General features: G+C 40.0%; 2 protein-coding genes across 2 annotated transcripts in view; one reads left to right on the forward strand and one right to left on the reverse strand.

Annotated features, from left to right (window-relative positions):
- nup133 (nucleoporin 133) overlaps positions 1–10,158 on the forward strand; it is a 38,438-nt gene extending 28,280 nt beyond the window's left edge. Inside the window, exons 17-25 of the mRNA XM_088420557.1 lie at positions 33–290; positions 2,236–2,369; positions 2,832–2,990; positions 4,962–5,097; positions 5,296–5,414; positions 5,476–5,556; positions 5,629–5,693; positions 9,411–9,499; positions 9,567–10,158. Coding sequence (XP_088276683.1) covers positions 33–290; positions 2,236–2,369; positions 2,832–2,990; positions 4,962–5,097; positions 5,296–5,414; positions 5,476–5,556; positions 5,629–5,693; positions 9,411–9,499; positions 9,567–9,703 — 1,178 coding nt within the window. The 3' untranslated portion in view covers positions 9,704–10,158. The remainder of the gene's footprint in view (positions 1–32; positions 291–2,235; positions 2,370–2,831; positions 2,991–4,961; positions 5,098–5,295; positions 5,415–5,475; positions 5,557–5,628; positions 5,694–9,410; positions 9,500–9,566) is intronic.
- col9a1a (collagen, type IX, alpha 1a) overlaps positions 10,103–18,619 on the reverse strand; it is a 34,138-nt gene continuing 25,621 nt past the window's right edge. Inside the window, exons 24-32 of the mRNA XM_088420563.1 lie at positions 18,099–18,170; positions 17,991–18,026; positions 17,876–17,920; positions 17,760–17,792; positions 16,058–16,204; positions 13,950–14,004; positions 13,687–13,875; positions 12,072–12,149; positions 10,103–10,475 (exon numbers count right to left, since the gene is read on the reverse strand). Of these exons, the coding sequence (XP_088276689.1) occupies positions 10,267–10,475; positions 12,072–12,149; positions 13,687–13,875; positions 13,950–14,004; positions 16,058–16,204; positions 17,760–17,792; positions 17,876–17,920; positions 17,991–18,026; positions 18,099–18,170 (864 nt within the window). The 3' untranslated portion in view covers positions 10,103–10,266. The remainder of the gene's footprint in view (positions 10,476–12,071; positions 12,150–13,686; positions 13,876–13,949; positions 14,005–16,057; positions 16,205–17,759; positions 17,793–17,875; positions 17,921–17,990; positions 18,027–18,098; positions 18,171–18,619) is intronic.

The raw sequence follows: 18,619 nt of genomic DNA on the forward strand, positions 1-18,619 counted from the left end.
TGCCCATTCATCACCTCGCTTCCGTCCCGTAGCGTTGGGCGGTGCCGGTGGTGTGCGCACGGTCATCTCGCGCCAGCACGAACTGATCCTGCGCCGCATGTACCCCCACGCCGACTCGGAGCTGCGCGCCATGCTCTGCGAGCAGCTGGTGGCGCTGTTGGACTTTTACCTGGGTGGCTACGTGGCACAGCTGGACTCGCTCAAGCACCGCCAGCAGCAGGGCCAAGAACGCTACAACAGCCTGGAAATGGAGTACAGTCAACGCCGATCCGAGCTCCTGGCGCCGCTATGTGAGTGGATCAATTTTTCAATTGAATACAATCTGTTTCATTCTTTAACAAAACATTGAATATTTGATTCATTAAAAAATGCGCAGCATGTTTAGTAATGATAAATAGGTAAATTGTTAATGTTGTTCTTGTTTTTTTAAAAACAAAAAAAGAACAAAACAAAAAAAAAAATTGCCATTTAATTGTTTACAAAGGCATCTAATTCAGTCAACTCTTCAGACACTAGTGGTACTGCACCGCACTTCCACAAATGTCAACTGTGAGATGCACTATAGTGTGGCAAAATCTTCTAAAACTCAAACTTATTTTAGCTTGCGGGCAGCATGGAAAAAATTTATTCCAAAGTGGGCCGGACCAATAAAATAATGTTATATATTTACATGTAAATACTTTTTATGAACAATTTCAAATGTATTATTCTTTTTTAATATTAACCAAAATTTCAAGTACAACATCACTATCATAAAACATCAACATTACTATTGCTCGTAAAACATTTAAAAAATTAGCTAATTTTTATACTTCACAAAATCATCTCGTGGGCTGGATTAAACCCTTTCCCAGTATAGAACCAGCCCACAGTCCATATGTTGCTTTAGTTACTAAAGGAACAAAGGTAGTTCTTCATTTATTTATTTTGAAAAAATAAGGCTTGCGGTGCCTATCCCAGCTGGCTTTAGGCAGTAAGCAGGAAACACCCTGAACTGGGTGCCAGCTAATTGCAGGGCACACAGAGACAAAAAACCATTCGCACACTTAATCACATCTACAGACAATTTAGTATATCCAATACACCTGACATACATGTTTTTGGAGTGTGAGAGGAAGCCGAAGTGCCCGTAGAGTACCCACACGGGCTCAGGGAGAACATGCAAACTCCACACAGGAAGGCCGGAGCCAGGTGGATTTGAACTCTGGTCCCTTTAACTGTGAGGCGGACATGCTATTCACTGCGCTTTCGAGCCATCAATCAATAAGATACTTTAGGTAATTAAGTACTAGAGTAATCAATTACTTTAGTACTTTAGTTATTTTAGGTCAGGGGTGTCAAACTCATTTTAGCTTGCGGGCCGCATGGAGAAAAATGTATCCCCAAGTGGGCATGGCACGATGGTAGAGTGGTCGTCTCCCAGCTGAGAGGCTGTGGGTTCAATCCCCTGACCATCAAGACCATGTCGAAGTGTCCTTGAGCAAGACACTGAACCCCCAATTGCACCTGGTGCTGTGTCATCAGTAGGTAAATGACTAGTTAGTGTAAAGCGCTTTGAGTGCCCAAGGTAGAAAAGCGCTATATAAGTGAAAGTCCATTTACCAAAAAAATCATGGTATGTGGCTGGTCGAAGAAACCACACATTGCCAGGCTAGTGTAGATCTTGACTCTGCGCATGCCATTGCAAAACTGATACTGTCCAAAACAGCAAAGACAAAGCCAATAGGTTCAAAGCATCAAAGGTTCATTGCAACATCCCTTCTGGGTGAGAGACATGGTGCTAGTGCGCGCCACAGTATATATTGTTATCACTTTAAAACAACAACTTCAAATGTATCATTCTTTTTGAATCCTGTCTAAAATAGTAAAAGCGCAATGTCACTATTAATCCTAAAATATGAACATGACTATTTATAATAAGTTTTTCATTTGTTGACAAAAGTCAGCTCATTTTTACACTTCACCATTAATTACATGGGACCTATGTTTGACACCCCTGCTCTAAAATAAAGTGATATATTTTCCAAACAACATCAAACGATATCACTTGTTGCCTTTAAAATAATTCAGAAAGAAAAGTTTAGCATAACGCTTCTGATCAAAAATGAGCTTTGTAAGTTGCGTTTTGAGTGCCATCTTGTAAAATGGGGAAGAAAAAGACACTGGGGCTGTGTTAAGCGAACTCAAACCCAAATGAAGAATTTGAATTGATGTCAAGATGACCTGTCGCCTCAGTGGAGCTGGGTCAGTACCAGTGGGTGGCGGCGCTGGCCGAGAAGTACTGCGACTTTGACATCCTGGTCCAAATGTGCGAGCTGACCGACAATCAGAGCCGCCTGCAGCTCTACATGAGCAAGTTTGCCGAGCAGGTAAGGCGCTTGAGCTTGCTTTTGTTTTTGGCTAACGGCTCCTCAATCCATAATTTATTTAGGTTTTTTTTGTTTGTTTTTTTAATGATCGTTTAAAAACAAAGAATTTAAAAAAAAATAACTCATTCAGTGCCATTGACAGCTATAGACGTCAAAGATCCATTTTGACTGTTTGCCACTGACAGCTACACAATTCAAGGCAACACTGAGCAAAGTTCTTAGCAACAAAATTTACAAAAACATAAACATTGCACATTAATACAAACATTCAAATTAAGAGTATAAACATGCTCTTAATTTGAAAAGGAGAATTCCCTTTTCCTATCACGTCTTTAAGAATTAGCCAAATTTGCAGCCAAGCTTGCCTCAGTCTCACGCAGTCCCTTTTGAGAAGCGTTAGCAAAAGATCCTCGTGGAGTGACATTAGTAAAGGCAGCACGCCTCTCTCTGCCCGCATTGCAGAACTTTGCCGACTTCCTGTTCCGGTGGTACATGGAGAAAGGCAAAAGAGGAAAGCTTCTGTCCCAGCCGGCTGCTCGGCACCAGCAGCTGGCCGCGTTCCTGCAAGTGCATCAGCACCTCAGCTGGCTGCACGATGTCCACGTGGGCCGCTACCTAGACGTACGGCCTTCCTCCTTTCCTTTCTTTCTTAATCTTTCCTTCCTTACTTCCCCCCTACTTTCCATCCGTCCTGCTTTCCTTTGTTTCTTCATTCCTTGCTTCTTTCCATTTTCATGGTTCCTTCCGTCCTCCCCTGCTTTCTTCCTTCCTTTCCTCTTTCCTTTCATCAGTCCGTTCTTTCCTCCTCACTTCTTTCCTTTTTCTCTGTTCCTTCCTCCCTACCTTTGTTGCCTCTCCCTCTTCCCTCTGTTCTTTCTTCCTTCTTTTTCTTTCTTTTGTCATTTCTTTATGCCTTGCTTCTTTCCTTTTATTTCCTTCCTTACTCCCTTGCTTGCTTCCTTCGTTCCTTCCTTTGATTCTTCATTGCTTCCTTTTTTCTTTCTTGCTCCTTTCCTTGCATTCTTCCTTCCTTCCTTGCATCCTCCCTTCTTCCTTTCATTTCTTTCATCCTTCCTCCTTTCCTTTGTTCCTTCCTTCTTTTCTTTCTTCCTTGCTTGGACTTGGACTTGGACTTTCACTCATATAGCGCTTTTCTACCTTGGGTAATCAAAGCGCTTCACACTAACTAGTCACTACTGATGACGCAGCATCAGGAGCAATTGGGGGTTCTTTCCTTTTCTTTCTTTGTTCCTTCATTCCTTCCATGCTCTCTTCTTTCCTCCCATCCGTTCTTGCTTCTTTCCTTGCATTCTTCCTTCCTCCGTTCCTTCCTTGCGCCCCCCTTCTTCCTTTCATTTCTTTATTCCTTCCTCCTTTCCTTTGTTTCTTTATTTCTTCCTTTCTTTCTTCCTTGCGTCTTTTCTTTTTCTTTGTTCCTTCATTCCTTCCTCGCTCTCTTCTTCCTTGCTTCCTCCCTTCTTTTCTCTTTCTTTCTTCCTTGCGTCTTTCCTTTTTCTTTGTTCCTTCATTCCTTCCTCGCTCTCTTCTTTTCTTCCTTGCTTCCTCCCTTCTTTTCTCTTTCTTTCTTCTTTCCTCCTTTACTTTGTTTCTTCATCTCTTCCTTTCTATCTTTCTTGCATCTTTCCTTTTTTCTTTGTTTCTTCATTCCTTCCTTTCTCTCTTCTTTCCTTCCTTGCTTCCTTCCTTCTTTTCTTCCTTCCTTTCTTCCTTCCTCTTTTCCTTTTGTTTCTATATTCCTTCATTTCTTACTTTCTTGCTTCTTTGCTATTTTCTTCCTTCTTTCCTATCTTCTTTCCATTGTTTCTTCGTTTCTTCCTTTCTATATTCCTATCATCTTTCCTTTTTTCTTTGTTCCTTCATTTCTTCCTTGCTCTCTTCTTTCCTTCCTTCCTTTTTTGCTTCCTCCCTTCTTTTCTTCCTTACATTCTTCGTTCTCCTTTCCTTTTGTTTCTATATTCCTTCCTTCCTTTCTTACTTTCTTGCTTCTTTCCTATATCCTTCCTTCTTTCCTATCTTTTTTCCATTGTTTCTTCATGTCTTCCTTTATATTCCGACCTTGTTTTCTTTTTTCTTTGTTGAGTCCAACATTTCATTCTTCCTTCCTCCACTCCTTCATTGCTCCCTCCCTTCTTTTCTTTTTCCCTCCTTTCATTTGTTTTTTTTCATTCCATTCTCTCTTCCTTGCTTCTTCTGTCTTTCTTTGTTCTTTCCTCCCACCTTGCTTTCCTTCTTATGGCACTTCCATCCTTGCTTCCTCTCTTTCTTTGTCCCTTCTTCCTTTTCTTCCTTCTTTGGATCTTTCCTTAGTTTTTTGTTCCACCCTTCCATCGTCCATCTCTCCTTACTTTATTCCTTCCTTCCTTCCTTCCTTCCATCCTTGCTTCCACTCTTTCTTTGTTCCTTCTTCCTTTTCTTCCGTCCTTGGATCTGTCCTTTGTTTTTTTTGTTCCTCGCTTCCATCGTCCTTCTATCCTTGCTTGTTTCATTCCTCCCTTTCTTCCTTGCTTGGTTCCTTGCTTCCTTCCTACACCAGCCCCATTGGTCCAAGCATCCACCATGCTTTGCGTGCAGGCCCACAGGACACTGTTCAAGCAGGCGCAGGCGGAGACGCGTTACTTTGCCAAGAAGAAGACTCTGCTGGCCCTCAGCAAACTGGCAGCGCTGGCGTCTGATCTCCCGGCGGAGCAGCTGGCCAAGCAAGTCAACGGTAACACCCTAGACAAAATCATTTGCACACCTCATTTATACCCTCACAAAAATAACCTCAACTTATGTTTTTTTTTTTCCCTACAAAACAAATGCCACTGAGCAATAACCTTGATAGGCCATCTTTACTCAGAGAGAGAGGGAGATGAATCTTTGTTTCCCACCAAAAAAAAGTTTTTTTTTGTGTTGTTGCCCTCAGAGCTTGTAGAACAGGAGCGCTTCCTGCTGCATCAGGAGACATTGCCCAGGCAGCTTCTGGAGGACAAACAACAGAACCCCGACAGCATGCCGCTCCTCAGCACCCGCCAGCTCATCCAGGCAGGTCCATCCAACACCTCTGCTTTTTTTCCCCACCAAAGTCAACTTGCATTTTACGCAGCTCTACATCTGTGACGACAACCGGCGGGCCAATGAGTATGACTTCAAAAAGGCTTTGGATCTCCTGCACTACCTCCACCAGGTCACTTCCTGTCCCGTCCCCATGGAACCCCAGGATCGCATTGGCAAACTTTTTTTTCCTCCTTTTGGACAGGATGATAATGTGGACATCCACTCACTCAAGTGCCAAATCTTTGGACAAGCGCTCAGGAGAGACGAGTGAGTAAGAACAGATTATTTAACTATTACACATTTGTATTTAACGGGATATTTTTTAATCAGAAGCGAAACCAAAAGAAAAAAAAAATGCACTAAAACTTAATTTGAACCACAATGGCTTAAAAATCATCATTTGAAAATGCGTAGATCGATATTTTTGCAAAAGTAGCAGAAGCGCTTTACAATGTAAAACATGTAAAACAAGACATTTTTATAATCATTTTATATGACTTAACTCATTTGCCGGCTATTTAATGAGCCTCCTTTACTGTAACATTTGAAAATGAATAAATAAATACCGAGGAATGGATGCTTTGACATGGAAAGTATGGAAAAATATGTCTTTGAGATTGAATGAATAAAATGTGACATTTAAGCAAGTTGTGCACAAGCTATGAAAGTTAAACTGATTTGAAATCAGTCTGTCTGAATATTTTCCACAGTATTTCTTTATTTAGAAATCAGACCTTTAACCTCCTAAGACCTGGACTCCGAAATGGCATGCAATTTTAATTTCTTCTGGCTATTTGGGCTGTTTGGGGCCTGATGAGTACATTGATAAAGATATATATTTTTACATGATGCAGTTTCCGACAAAAAGCATGTCCACATATGTGGACATTCGTTTTATATTTTAATTAAATAAATAAATTTACAGCTGGCTAATCAATCAATTTTATTTATATAGCCCTAAATCACCGAAGTCTCAAAGGGCTTCACAGATGAAAAGAGGTCGTACAGAGACATCTTTTCAGTATAAGGTACACAACAGCATCCCCTGTCAAAGCTCCCAGAAGGGGAAGGAAAAACTCAAAAATCCCAATTTGGGGAAAATCAGAAACCTCCAGAAGGGACCACAGGTGGGAGGAGCCCCCTTCCAGGCCCACAGGTTGAAGTGGATGCTGCATGTACCAAATACAGACATACACATAAACAATATAGATTACAGAAAACATCTTGTGCTATGTCATGATCTGAATGATATCCTTCAAATTCATCACTGAGATGTTTATGTCCCGTGGTCTGTGGAACTGGGTCCTCACACCCACAACTGTCCTCATCACTACTGCTTGACTTCCGTCATGGGGCCTGATATCAATCAATCAATCGAATTTTATTTGTATAGCCCTAAATCACCGAAGTTTCAAAGGGCTTCACAGATGGAAAGAGGTCATGTGGAGACTTCTTTCGAAAAAAGAAGCCATACAGAAAGACATCTTTTCAGTGTAAGGTACACAACAGCATCCCTTGTCAAAGCTCCCAGAAAGGGAAGGAAAAACTCAAAAACCCCAATTAGGGGAAAATCAGAAACCTCCAGTAGGGACCACAGGTTCTGTAATATAGATTACAGAAAACATATTTTGCTATATAGTGCAGTGATGTCTTGACAGCAGGCAAAGCCACTGGGCAGGAACCATCCCACATTCCAACCAAGTGGACCGCAGACGGCCGATCTCCTAACCCGCGATGGTCGATTAGCGCAGGACCAAATGGAGGCGGTCAAGTCAAGCCTCACCATGTAGCTAGCCCTCTCTCCGAGCCGAAAGACGGGGGCAGGAAAAAGGGAAAAAAAAAAGCTGCAGACAGGCTCAATTAACTAAATGCTTTTGAATATAAATGTGTTTTTAGTCGGGATTTAAAGATTTCTATTTTTTCAGTATCCACCACAGGGTTGTCTATATCTGACAAATTGCCCACCTCAGACTTGTCTCTGCATAAAAACACTCTGATGACAAAACACACATTGAGAAAAACGTAATAAAACTTGTATTTGTATTTAAAAAGTATGTCCAATCTCCTTGAACTGTAGTAAACTGTTTTCTACCAAAAACACCCCAAAAATCTATTTCAAAATGAGATTGGTCCACATTTTTGAACGCTCTCATCAAAACTATCAAATCTAAGTCCTCTTGTCCACATATGTGTACATTGTGTTTAACAGCATGGTAAATCATTATGGTTTCTAGCTTTTCTAAAATTTGACTTTAGTAATGAACTTTGAACCCTTATTAACATATCTGAGCAAGAATCAGCCATAAAATTTGATTCAATTTTTTACCCGGTCAAGGTTTGTATTGGGAGTGACTGACTGATTTTTCAACTGTGTTGAAAGCCATCTTAAATCTATCATGTAATGTGTTTTACACTCCTTCCACCACTAGATGACAGTACAATGTCCTGGCAAGTTGATGCCAGTCCCTTGTAGTACAAAATATAATATTGTGGTTGAGACAACTGAAAAAGTGAAGTCCACATATGTGGACGCCAGGTCCTAGGAGGTTAAATCAGTATTTAAATCTTAACTGTCCAAAATGTCTCTTGCAAATTTGTTTTGGAACAAAAGTCCTTACCGTGATAAATCTTTTTCAAGTAGGACTCATTAAAGGTTTTGTCGCCAAAGTGTTGCTGTGTCTTATACAGGCAAATATAGAAAATACCAGAATTTCACCCTAAAATTGAGGGTGTCTTATTCACGGATGCGTCCTATATTTGGGGAGGGTATTCCTTGATCAAAAAGTGTCAAGTGGCAAAATGTATTTGAGCTACGTCTTGAAGAAAAGGAAAAACAACCGGCGCTATGTTCATTGACCGCTGACAATGTGGGAAATCTAAAACACCCTTCACTTAACCCGTAACAAATATGTAACTTATGAATATGAGCACAAGAAAATATGAAGCGTTTACAAAAGATGAGATTATGTTTTTCTATAATATTAACATTGTCGCCAAAATGTTGACGTGTGTCATACATGCCTAAGTAGAAAATACCAGAATTTGGCCGTAAAATTGAAAGTGTGTCCCATACATAGGTGTGTCTTATACTTTGGAAAATATGGTATTCCTTGATCAAAAATTGTCAATTGGAAAAATGAACTTGAGCTACGTTGCGAGGAAAAAGACAAACAACTGCAAACAACAGCACATTCAACATTACACTAAGTGCTGCTATGTCTAACCTCTGACAATGTGAGAAACCTGAAACACACTAGACACGCAACTAATGTGTAACTTATGGACATGAACACAAGAAAATATTGTTTACAAAAGATGACATTCATTCTGTTTTGCTCTAGTTTTTACATCTGTCGCCAAAGTGTACGTGCGTTCTACACATGGTAACATAGAAAATCCCCAAATTTGACTCTAAAATTGGGGGGGGTGTCCAATACACGGGTGTGTCTTTTGCTTTAGGAATTACGGTATTCTTTGGTCAAAAAGTGTCAAGTGGCAAAATGAACTTGAGCGCCGAGAAGAAAAGCAAAAATACCAGAATTTTACCCCCAAATCAAGGCTGAGTCCTATACATAAACATATCTTATGTTTGGGGAAATACAGTATTCCTTGATCAAAAAGTGTCAAGTGGCAAAATGAACTTGAGCTGTGTCACGAGGAAAAGGAACAACAACTGCTTGGCGTGCATTCAACATTACACCGGCGCTGTGTTTGATGACTGCTGACAATGTGGGAAATCAGAAAAACACTTCACTTAACCCGCAACAAATATATAACTCACGGATATGAACAACAACCCAGAAAATATGAGGAGTTTACAAAAGATGTGATTTCTTCTCTTCTGCTATAGTTTTTACATTGTCGCCAAAGTGTTGGTGCGTCTTATAGACTCTGACAGAAAATACCAGAAAGGCATCTTCTGTTTTTGGAATTACCATAGTTGGCATTGTTCTGGGAATGGTTTTGTACTTGTTTCCGGCCCAGCTGGTCTTGCGTGGACGGCAGCGACGACCCGCTGGAGGCGGCCAAGGACAGCGTCTTTGTCAAGGTCCTGCTCATGCTGGCCCAAGAAGGTGAGTCCACGTTTCATCTGGGATGGCGGCGCCAGAGGCTGATCTTTTTTATTTATTTTGGCGTCAGGCGTGCAGCTGGCGACGTACCTGCCCGAGGTCAAGGAGCTGCTGGAGCTGGAGCAGCTGAGCCCGCTCAAGTCCAAAACCTACTTTGAGTTTGCCTTGCGGGCAAATTACCAACATTTCCTGCAGGCGCAAATGTAAAATGGACCCAGCCCAGTTGTCTTGCTTGCTTTCAAATGATGAGAAAATTATGAGAAGGGTCTTCAGCATTTGGAAGCAGGTCAGTCTTTTAAGACTGAAATTAAAGGAAATTCTGGATCCTTTAAGTCCTCAAAATAAGATCACGGGGTTTGTTTCCCCAAAATATCCACCGTTTAAAAAAAAAGTTCATTTATTTGTTTATATTTCCCAAGTTTTCTTTTCAAACGTAAAATCAAGATATTTGTGCTACTAGATGGCGGGGCTTGCTGCCTGGCACCGCCCCAGACGGAATCAGCCAAATGGCGGCTAGTGAGTGTAAAGTGGCAAATGTACTTGGGCTCAGGAATCATTTACCTCCAAACGTAACAAAAAAAAAAGTCAAAGAAAAAATGTCCACCATGTCTATTAAAATGTGTTTTATTTCTTGCTGGAATAAATAAAAGCAGTGAAACATTTTTGGACCAAAGATGATTATTGAATGTATTGACACATTTACAACTTTAAACCCCCCCACCCCGGGGATCTTTTCCTCCGGCCGGGCTGGCCCGCGGATGGCGCTCTGCTTACATGTCGGTGGGGCCCTTGAGAGCCGAGTCTTTGACCCCCGTCACGGGTGCCGCCACGGCTGGAAGGACGCACTGCGATGGCTCGCAATATCCGGCTGGCCCCGCGGCTCCCGGGGGACCTGGAACGCCCGGGATTCCAGGAGCCCCGCGAGGCCCCCGGGAGCCATCGCGCCCGTCGCTGCCAAACGCTGAGCGGCCTGGCTGACCTGTTGCAGAGGGGCATTTATTGCACTACATCCTTGTTTGGCTTGTTCTCATAGATGTAACCAAGAATACGCCGGGAAAAGCCTACTAGAAAGAACAAGTACACAACAACATATCTGATCAATTTTAAGAGTGTGTGCAACCGCATTATTATAGTAGTAGTTTATTTTTTTACTGTTTTATGAAATTGTGAAATTTTGATTTGCCAATATTTTGTGGTGACTGACATTTTTATTTTGTCCTTTTGAATATTATTGATAATTTACAATACATTATTCAATCATTCATTGTGAGACGGTTATCCTCAGGTTGATTGATTTTAACTAGTTCAGACTTTTTTCAGACTGTATAAACGTCCTTTTAAATTTACCCCAAATCATTATTTATTTTATTTTATTCAGAGTAGTGAAAGCAACCTCCGTGTATACGCCATTGGATGCGCCATTCTTTATCAAATCGTCACCCAAAATTACTTTCAGGTGTGGGCTTGGCCAGAGAGTGACCACTTAGCCCCCCCCCCCCCAATTCCTCCGCCATTCGAAGGCGCTGGCCGTTATGTTTGTGGGAAAATCCTGCTGGCTTGCCACTAGATTGCGGCGTAACACCAGTTCAATTGTGTATTTTTTGAGACGATGACGGTAGTTGCCCCAGTTCTCGCGTGACTATACGCAAACAATCGCTGCATTTTCGATTGCCACGGCTCAAGTCTTTGACTAACCGATGTTTCTTTCTCGGCCAAACCCTCTGGTCAAAGTTTTCGGTAAATTTCAGCCTTGTTTTTGTTTGTTTTGTTTTGTTTTTGATACTTTAAAATTTGTAGGAAACGAAAAAATTTGAGCGAATATGACGTCATACTGTCAAAATTGATATATTTCGATTTGAAGATTTAGGGTTTAATACGCATAATGTATGTGTAATAAATTACATTTAAAAGGAACATAGCGAAATGTTAGAAAACCTTTAAAAGGAAAAGGAAAGCAAAATTCACGCTCACTTGAACCTCAGAATTTATCCTTGGAAATATTACAACGGTCACCTTGATGTTTTGGGGTTTTTATTTTTCAAAATGTTGAATTATATTTTGTGGAGTAAAATTCAAGTGAAACGGATGAATCATTTCTTTTTTATCCTGTACCCTTTGATGTCCCCCGAAATTGACGTCAGCGCGTGACAAAAGCCGCAAAACAGGTGAGTCTAAAATAGGTTTCGAACTGATATTTTTTTATCGTAATTTTCAAATTCTCAGCATATTGTGGTTTAGGGCTGGGGCAATTTTTGAACGATAACAATCAGGATTGTTTCGTTTGCTATAATCCTAATCCCGATTACTCTGCGATTGCCCAAATTTGTAATTTTTCAAACAGCAAAACTGGCGAGCCTCATGTCCATTCATCCGTGCCTGGTAAACACTTTGTCCTTGAAGGCTCCAAATTATTTTACGTACAAAATGACCCATTGTAAATATGATGTAAAAATGATGTGTTTTTCTTTGAGTACGTATGTTTTGAAGATGGCGAGAAGCCAAAATTGACACGGCAATGAAATGAATGAATGGCTCAAAAGTAGTGGGGTTTTTTTTTGTTGTTGTTTGTTTTTACCAGGTACACCAGGAGCTCCCGCATCTCCTTTGGGGCCACGGACAGTGGGGCCCCGGTCCCCCCTGTCACCTTGGTCTCCTGTATATGGGGGGGGGGGGGGGGGGGGGGGTTAGTTGCATAACATGTTGGGCAGTGCTTGACTCACACACACAATGATTCAGGATCTTGATCAAACAAGCCACATTCTAGATATATATTTCCTTTTTTTATTATTAATTTTCTCTCAAATGTATCATTGTATTATTGCAGTTTACCTTCTCATAGAAAATAATCAACGAATAAGTCGGAAAGCCAATTTATAACTAGAAAATGTGCACTTCCTGAAGAAATTGCGTGTGAAGGCGTAAGCGCTGAAGGGAGAGGCATTGAATGGTGGTATGATGTTGAATGGGTTGAATCTGTGAAGAATTGAAAATATTACAAAGTTGGAACGGTTTGAATAGGCCAAATAATGTCGAAGATACGAGGGAAAAAAAGTGGAAATTGTGTGGATATTCAAATTGCAAAAACATAAATTCATAGGTGAAAGGAAGTGTATGGCAGTGGAAAGAGCAATCTTTAATATATAAAGTGTATGTGAAATGGGAAAGCTCAAAATGTAAAATGTTAAATCTCCCATTGGATATAAATATTGGAATACTGAGGTGAAAATATGGGATTATGGTCAAATGTTTATGTATAAATTAATGAAATGATCCATAAGGCGAAGTGAATGAGTTAAATGTTTTCAGTATGAAATGGGAAAGCTCAAAATGTGAAATTTTAAATCCCCCATTGGATATGAATATTGGAATACTGCGGTGAGAATTGGAAGCAAAATGGAAGCAGTCGTACGATTAATTGGAATAATACAAAATTGGAACTGTGTGAATGAGTTGAAACACGTCAAAAAATGGGCGGGGTAAAAAAGAGGAATAACATAACATTCACACAATACTATGTGTATTCATCCATCCATTTTCTATAGCCGCTTGTCCTCATAAGGGTGGCAGGCTCGCTGGCGCCTATCTTAGCTGGCTTCAGGCAGTAGGCGAGGGACACAGAGGGACAGAGACGAACAACCAATCACGTACCCAATCACACATAAGGACAATTTATTATCTCCAATTCACCTGCCATGCATGGTTTTTGCAATGTGGCAGGAAGCCGGAGTGCCCAGAGAGAACCCACGGCTCGGGGAAAACATGCAAACGGCACACAGGAAGGCTGGAGCCAGCAACTTGCGTGTGTGTGTGTCATTGTTAAATGTGACAACACCTACTGTTGTAAGACTGAAAATACCTAAATAGTGAAAATAAAGAAGCCTTTTTGTTATAAACATTTTACAACTATTAAGCTCTGATTCATGCAACATCCATACCTACTACTGTATTTCTTTTTATTGCTATCTACTGTGTCTGTCTACTCGTCCATCAATCAGTCCATATCTTTCCAACCATCCATTGATTAGCCATTAACTTTATCCATCCGGTTATCAGCCATATTCATCCAGTCATTAGCCATATACATTCATCCATCCATCAGCTTTATCAATCCAGTCATTAGCCATATCATCCATCCATTTAGTCATTAGTCATATCCATCTATTTTGCACGCGAAGGCTGGGCGGTCCCACCTTTGGGTCCTTTGCGGCCCAGCGGCCCGGGCGGCCCCTTGAGTCCGGGTAGCCCCCGGGATCCGGCGTGACCGGGGAGACCATTGTCACCTGCGGAACCCGGCGGGCCAGGCGGGCCCGGGGGACCGGGCAGCCCCGACGAGCCCGACTCCGGTCTGCTCAGGCTGGCAGCCAGCTGGGCCAGCTGCTCTGTGGGGCGCCGGCAAGCAACTGGTCAGGAGCGGGACGGGATGGGCCGACCAGCGCCAATGATGTCGACTCACCTTGCATGACCCTCATGCACACCTGCTGGATGTGCGTGTCTGTTGGCGATTTACCCTGCATCAAAACCATCACAAAATACTATTAGCGCCGTTGCCCCCCATTACGTTGAAATACATTTGTTGCTTTCATTTTTTTCAATTGATTGATGTAATATAATATTGCCTTTGTGGGATACGAATCCCCATTTTGATCCATTTCTGGGGCCGCAGCCATTTTGACACTGCCTGTCCACTGAAAATTACATCACATTTATACAGGTCATGAGTGACCATTCAGTTGTTTTCTGAGTTAGCGCATATAACAGTCGCAATCTGGGCCTTGATTCTTCAATACTGAGCCCCAAGCAGCTGCAATGTCATTTTTAGTCAAAATGGCCACCCCAACAAATACAGTATATAAAAACAGTTGCTTCGTATTCCACAAATCAAAATTAAATCACATTACAACTAGTGGGCCCATACACAATGTCTTATTGCAAAGAAAACATTTTTAATGAACCCCCCTTCCCTCCCTACACACATGCAAAAGTGATATTTCGTTCCCTTTAAAAGTCACAAAAGTGAAAAAATAATATAAAATAAAAGAAAATAAATAAACAGCTGCTTTTATTCTGGTTAGGGGGTTAGGGTCACGTTACGTTCAACGTGAGGCCTCTAGATGGCGATCGTATGACTTGATTGGCTATTGCAGCTGTCTAATAACTACAGGGGCTGGTTCAAACGTGTCTTTTCACATGGCACGGATGGCCCGCAGTTTTTGAAGCGCATGCCCTAGCGCTTAGGGCGGCAGACAGATTTCATAAAGCCTGGCAGCACAAGTTCGATGAATTCTAATTGGCTAAAAACACCGATATAAAACTACAGCACTTGAAGGATCATAACCAAATGGCTATAATATGACATTAAAAAAATGGAATATGGACAATAATTTTGTATATAAACAACATAGAATATACCGCATTTTTCAGACTATAAGCCTTGACTTTTTCCTCATATTTTGAGCTCTGTGGCTTATAGTTCAGTCCGCCTTATCTGGGTTTTTTTTTGTTTGTTTTTTTGTTTAGTTTTTTTTGTTAACCACAAGCAAGCAAATGTGTGTCAATTTATGACACACATTTGCTTGCTTGTGGGACAGCTATCAAACAGAACTGAAAAGATGTGCTCAAAAAGAGTTAGAACAATATATTATTTAATATATATATATTATTTAATATATATATATATATATATATATATATATATATATATATATATATATATATATATATATATATATATATATATATATATATATATATATATATATATATAGTCTAAATTTAATAAGAGAATGTAAAAAATTTGGGGTAAATTTTTGAAGTGTACATTTTATTGACAGTACACAGCATGTGATTTTATTTATGCATTTATGATTGTATATGAATTGTGTAGAATGTGTTATTATGTTTACTAATATGAACTATCAAACAAAGGGAGACAAAAAATAAGATGCTAATGAAGTATTAATTTAGATTTTGAACTGCTATTTAACTTACTGATATCCATCCATCCATTATACATATATATACCGGTACATATATATATATATATATATATATATATATATATATATATATATATACACATACATATCATATATTTATATATATATGCATACATATATTTATATACATACCATAAAAATCATGAAATAACAACTTAACTTACTTGAAACCTGAATAAAATGAATGAAAAAATGAATAAATACTTATTTTTAAAAACGTGCTTTAAAAAATAAAAAAATCAATGTAAAAAAAAAAAATAAAACTACTATTCTCAAAGAAAACAAGACTGTAATTTAAGAAACAGGATTTACATCAGAATTTTTGCAATCAATCGCTATCACCGATCAGTGAGCTTGACCACATTTATGGGTCGATCTCTTGACCTAATTTATGGGTCAAAAGACGACATTATGCTGTCCCGGCCATTTTGCATGAAACAGCAAAAAAGCGCCCTACATCAAGTCCACTCAAAAGGAATTATAGTTTAATAGTGAAATGAAAAAAATAAAGACAACAACAAAAAAGACTTTTTGTGACGTCAGAACAAGCTTTTTGGGGTCTCACCGCGGGTCCTTGAGTGCCGGGCAGGCCCGGGACGCCCATGTCGCCCTGCATGCCCCGGGGCCCTACTTGTCCCAGCTCTCCCTCCTTGCCCGGCTGCCCTCGCCCACCTTCAGCTCCTTTCCTGCCTGTCTCGCCTGGTGGGCCGGTCTGTGCACACAAAACAATTCAAATAAAGTTTTCTTCTAAATGATCTTCCTTGAACACAACATTTTCTTCACCAAAATGTAATTCTTTTTTAGAGATTTAAAAAAAGAAACATTTTCAGGAGTCATATCACAGTTCCCCAATAGCTTAGATTTTCCCCCAAAACAAATCCATTTTTTTAACGACAGCATGTATTTTTTTAACAACCTTAAACTAAGAAAAAAAAAAAAAATTTTTTTGCTACTTTTTCTAAGAGCTTTTATTTGGTTAAAATCGTTTAAGTTTTCCACAAAAAAACAAAATAGTTTTCATTAGTTTTTCATTAGAAAATGGACATAATTTCTGTGTGTTTTTTTTTTTTTTTTTTTTTACTACAGCATGTATTTTTTCAAAACATTTAAATAGAAGAAAAATATATTTTTTTCTGCTACTTGGCTCTTTGATTAAAAAAAATACATTTTCAGTGGTAACATGACAATATCCCAACGCAAATATTTTTTATTGCTCTGAGAGCTTTTACAGTAAGTAGTTAAAAATGACTTAGACTTTCCACAAAAAAAGCAAACTACTTTCATCAAAGAAAAGAGTTGAGATAATTTTTGCATGTTTTTTTTTACTGCAGCATGTATTTTTAATCAATTTTAAACCTAAGAAAAAAAAATTAAAAAATGAAATTTCAAGTGGATTGTTATGATATAAGAGGCTTCACTTAAATTCGATGTCCGGGCATATCCGTTTATAAAAATCTTCTTGCGCAGAAAAAGAAAGAGCTTAGTAACTACTCATAACAATGTGCAGGTTCAGGACGAAGAGGCATAGCTGGAACTGTGAAATATGTGAGTGACAATGTTTCCAACTTTGTATTACTATATTAAAATGATTGTTTTAAACAAATTTGGGGCTTTAAAACAGGTTTTGATTTTTGGGGTTATTCTATAGTTTAGTATTGCATTGTAAAAGAATGAAAAAAATAAAGCTGGCTACTTTAAGGATTTCACCTTGCGCGTGTTATTTTTGGAACGTAACCCCCGCGATAAACAAGGGATTACTGTATACACACACACACACACACACACACACACACATATATACATATACATATATATACATATATACATATATATACATATATATATATATATATATATATATATATATATATATATATATATATATATATATATATATATATATATATATATATATATATATATATATATATCAGTGGTTCTTAACCTAGGGGTTCGGTGAGTCGGTCTCAGGGGTTCGGTGGAGCCTCCGCCGCAGAGGTTTTTTTTTTTTTGCCTCCGCCGCAGAGGTCCACTCCTCAGTCAGTTAGTGGGCACAATCATTGAAAGCGTCCTGCTCTGAAATTTCCTACCGGTCCAACTGAGCAAAGCTAAGGATAGCGCAGCATTGTCACCCAAATAATAATTGTCAGCACGGTCTCGGCCACTGCGAGTTTTACGATAGCCCCCCCCAGTCGACAATATAAATGTAAGGGTTCGTTGAAGGAGCATATGAAACAAAGGGTTCGGTGACCGCGACAGCAACGTACCGCTCCTTTCTCGCCGGGTTCGCCTTGATCGCCCTGCAAGAAAAAAAAACAGCTGAAGGTGAAGAGCGCCGAGCAGGTCCAACGACAGGGAGCGAGCGCGCGCTCCAGCCTCTCACCAGGTCCCCTCGATGTCCCAATGTCCCCTCGGCTCCGGGGGGTCCCTGGAGCGGATGCCACGCTTTGGTTATCCCGCTAGAAATAATGTGTGCAAAAAGGTAGAAAAAAATGCACCTGATCTCCTTTTGGACCATCCAGTCCCACCGAACCCTGGGGGAGAAAAAAAATATGATAAAGTTGAATTAAAAAGCAAAGTTTGGCACATATGGAGTTTTGTCTTACCCTGTCGCCCTTCTGACCCCGATAGCCGGCCGGGCCGGGAAGTCCAGGAAGGCCCGGTTCGCCTTTGCCGCCCTGTCAAAACAAAATCAAACAGACAGCGCCGCTGTTAGCGCAACTCACAGGAAATGGAACCCCTCCCCCCACCAGCACCAGCCTCACCCCTGCCATCCACGCCAAGCGTGTGAAGAAGAAGGCACGCTTTCACTAGCTAATTGCACAGTTTTTTTTGGGGGGGGTGGGGGTTTGCCCCACGTGTTCTCGAGACACACTGAGCTCTTTGTCTTTTAACCACAACTTTTTCTTAAAAAATATGAAAGTTTTACTTGAAAAAACAAAAAAAATTCACAGAATAATGATAACAATTTTTGAATTGTTTGCTTGAAAAATACAACTGCAGCCTTATCTTTATATTGCGAGAAATATCTCAAACATACAATTATTCTTGAATTTCGAAAACCTGGCTTTATTCTTGTAAGATATCTCGTTTTACATTAACAAAATATGACTTTATCTTGTATATA

This window comes from Hippichthys cyanospilos, chromosome 7, assembly GCF_059441005.1.
Source record: "Hippichthys cyanospilos isolate Australia breed blue-spotted pipefish chromosome 7, RoL_Hcya_1.0, whole genome shotgun sequence".
NCBI lineage: Eukaryota > Metazoa > Chordata > Actinopteri > Syngnathiformes > Syngnathidae > Hippichthys > Hippichthys cyanospilos.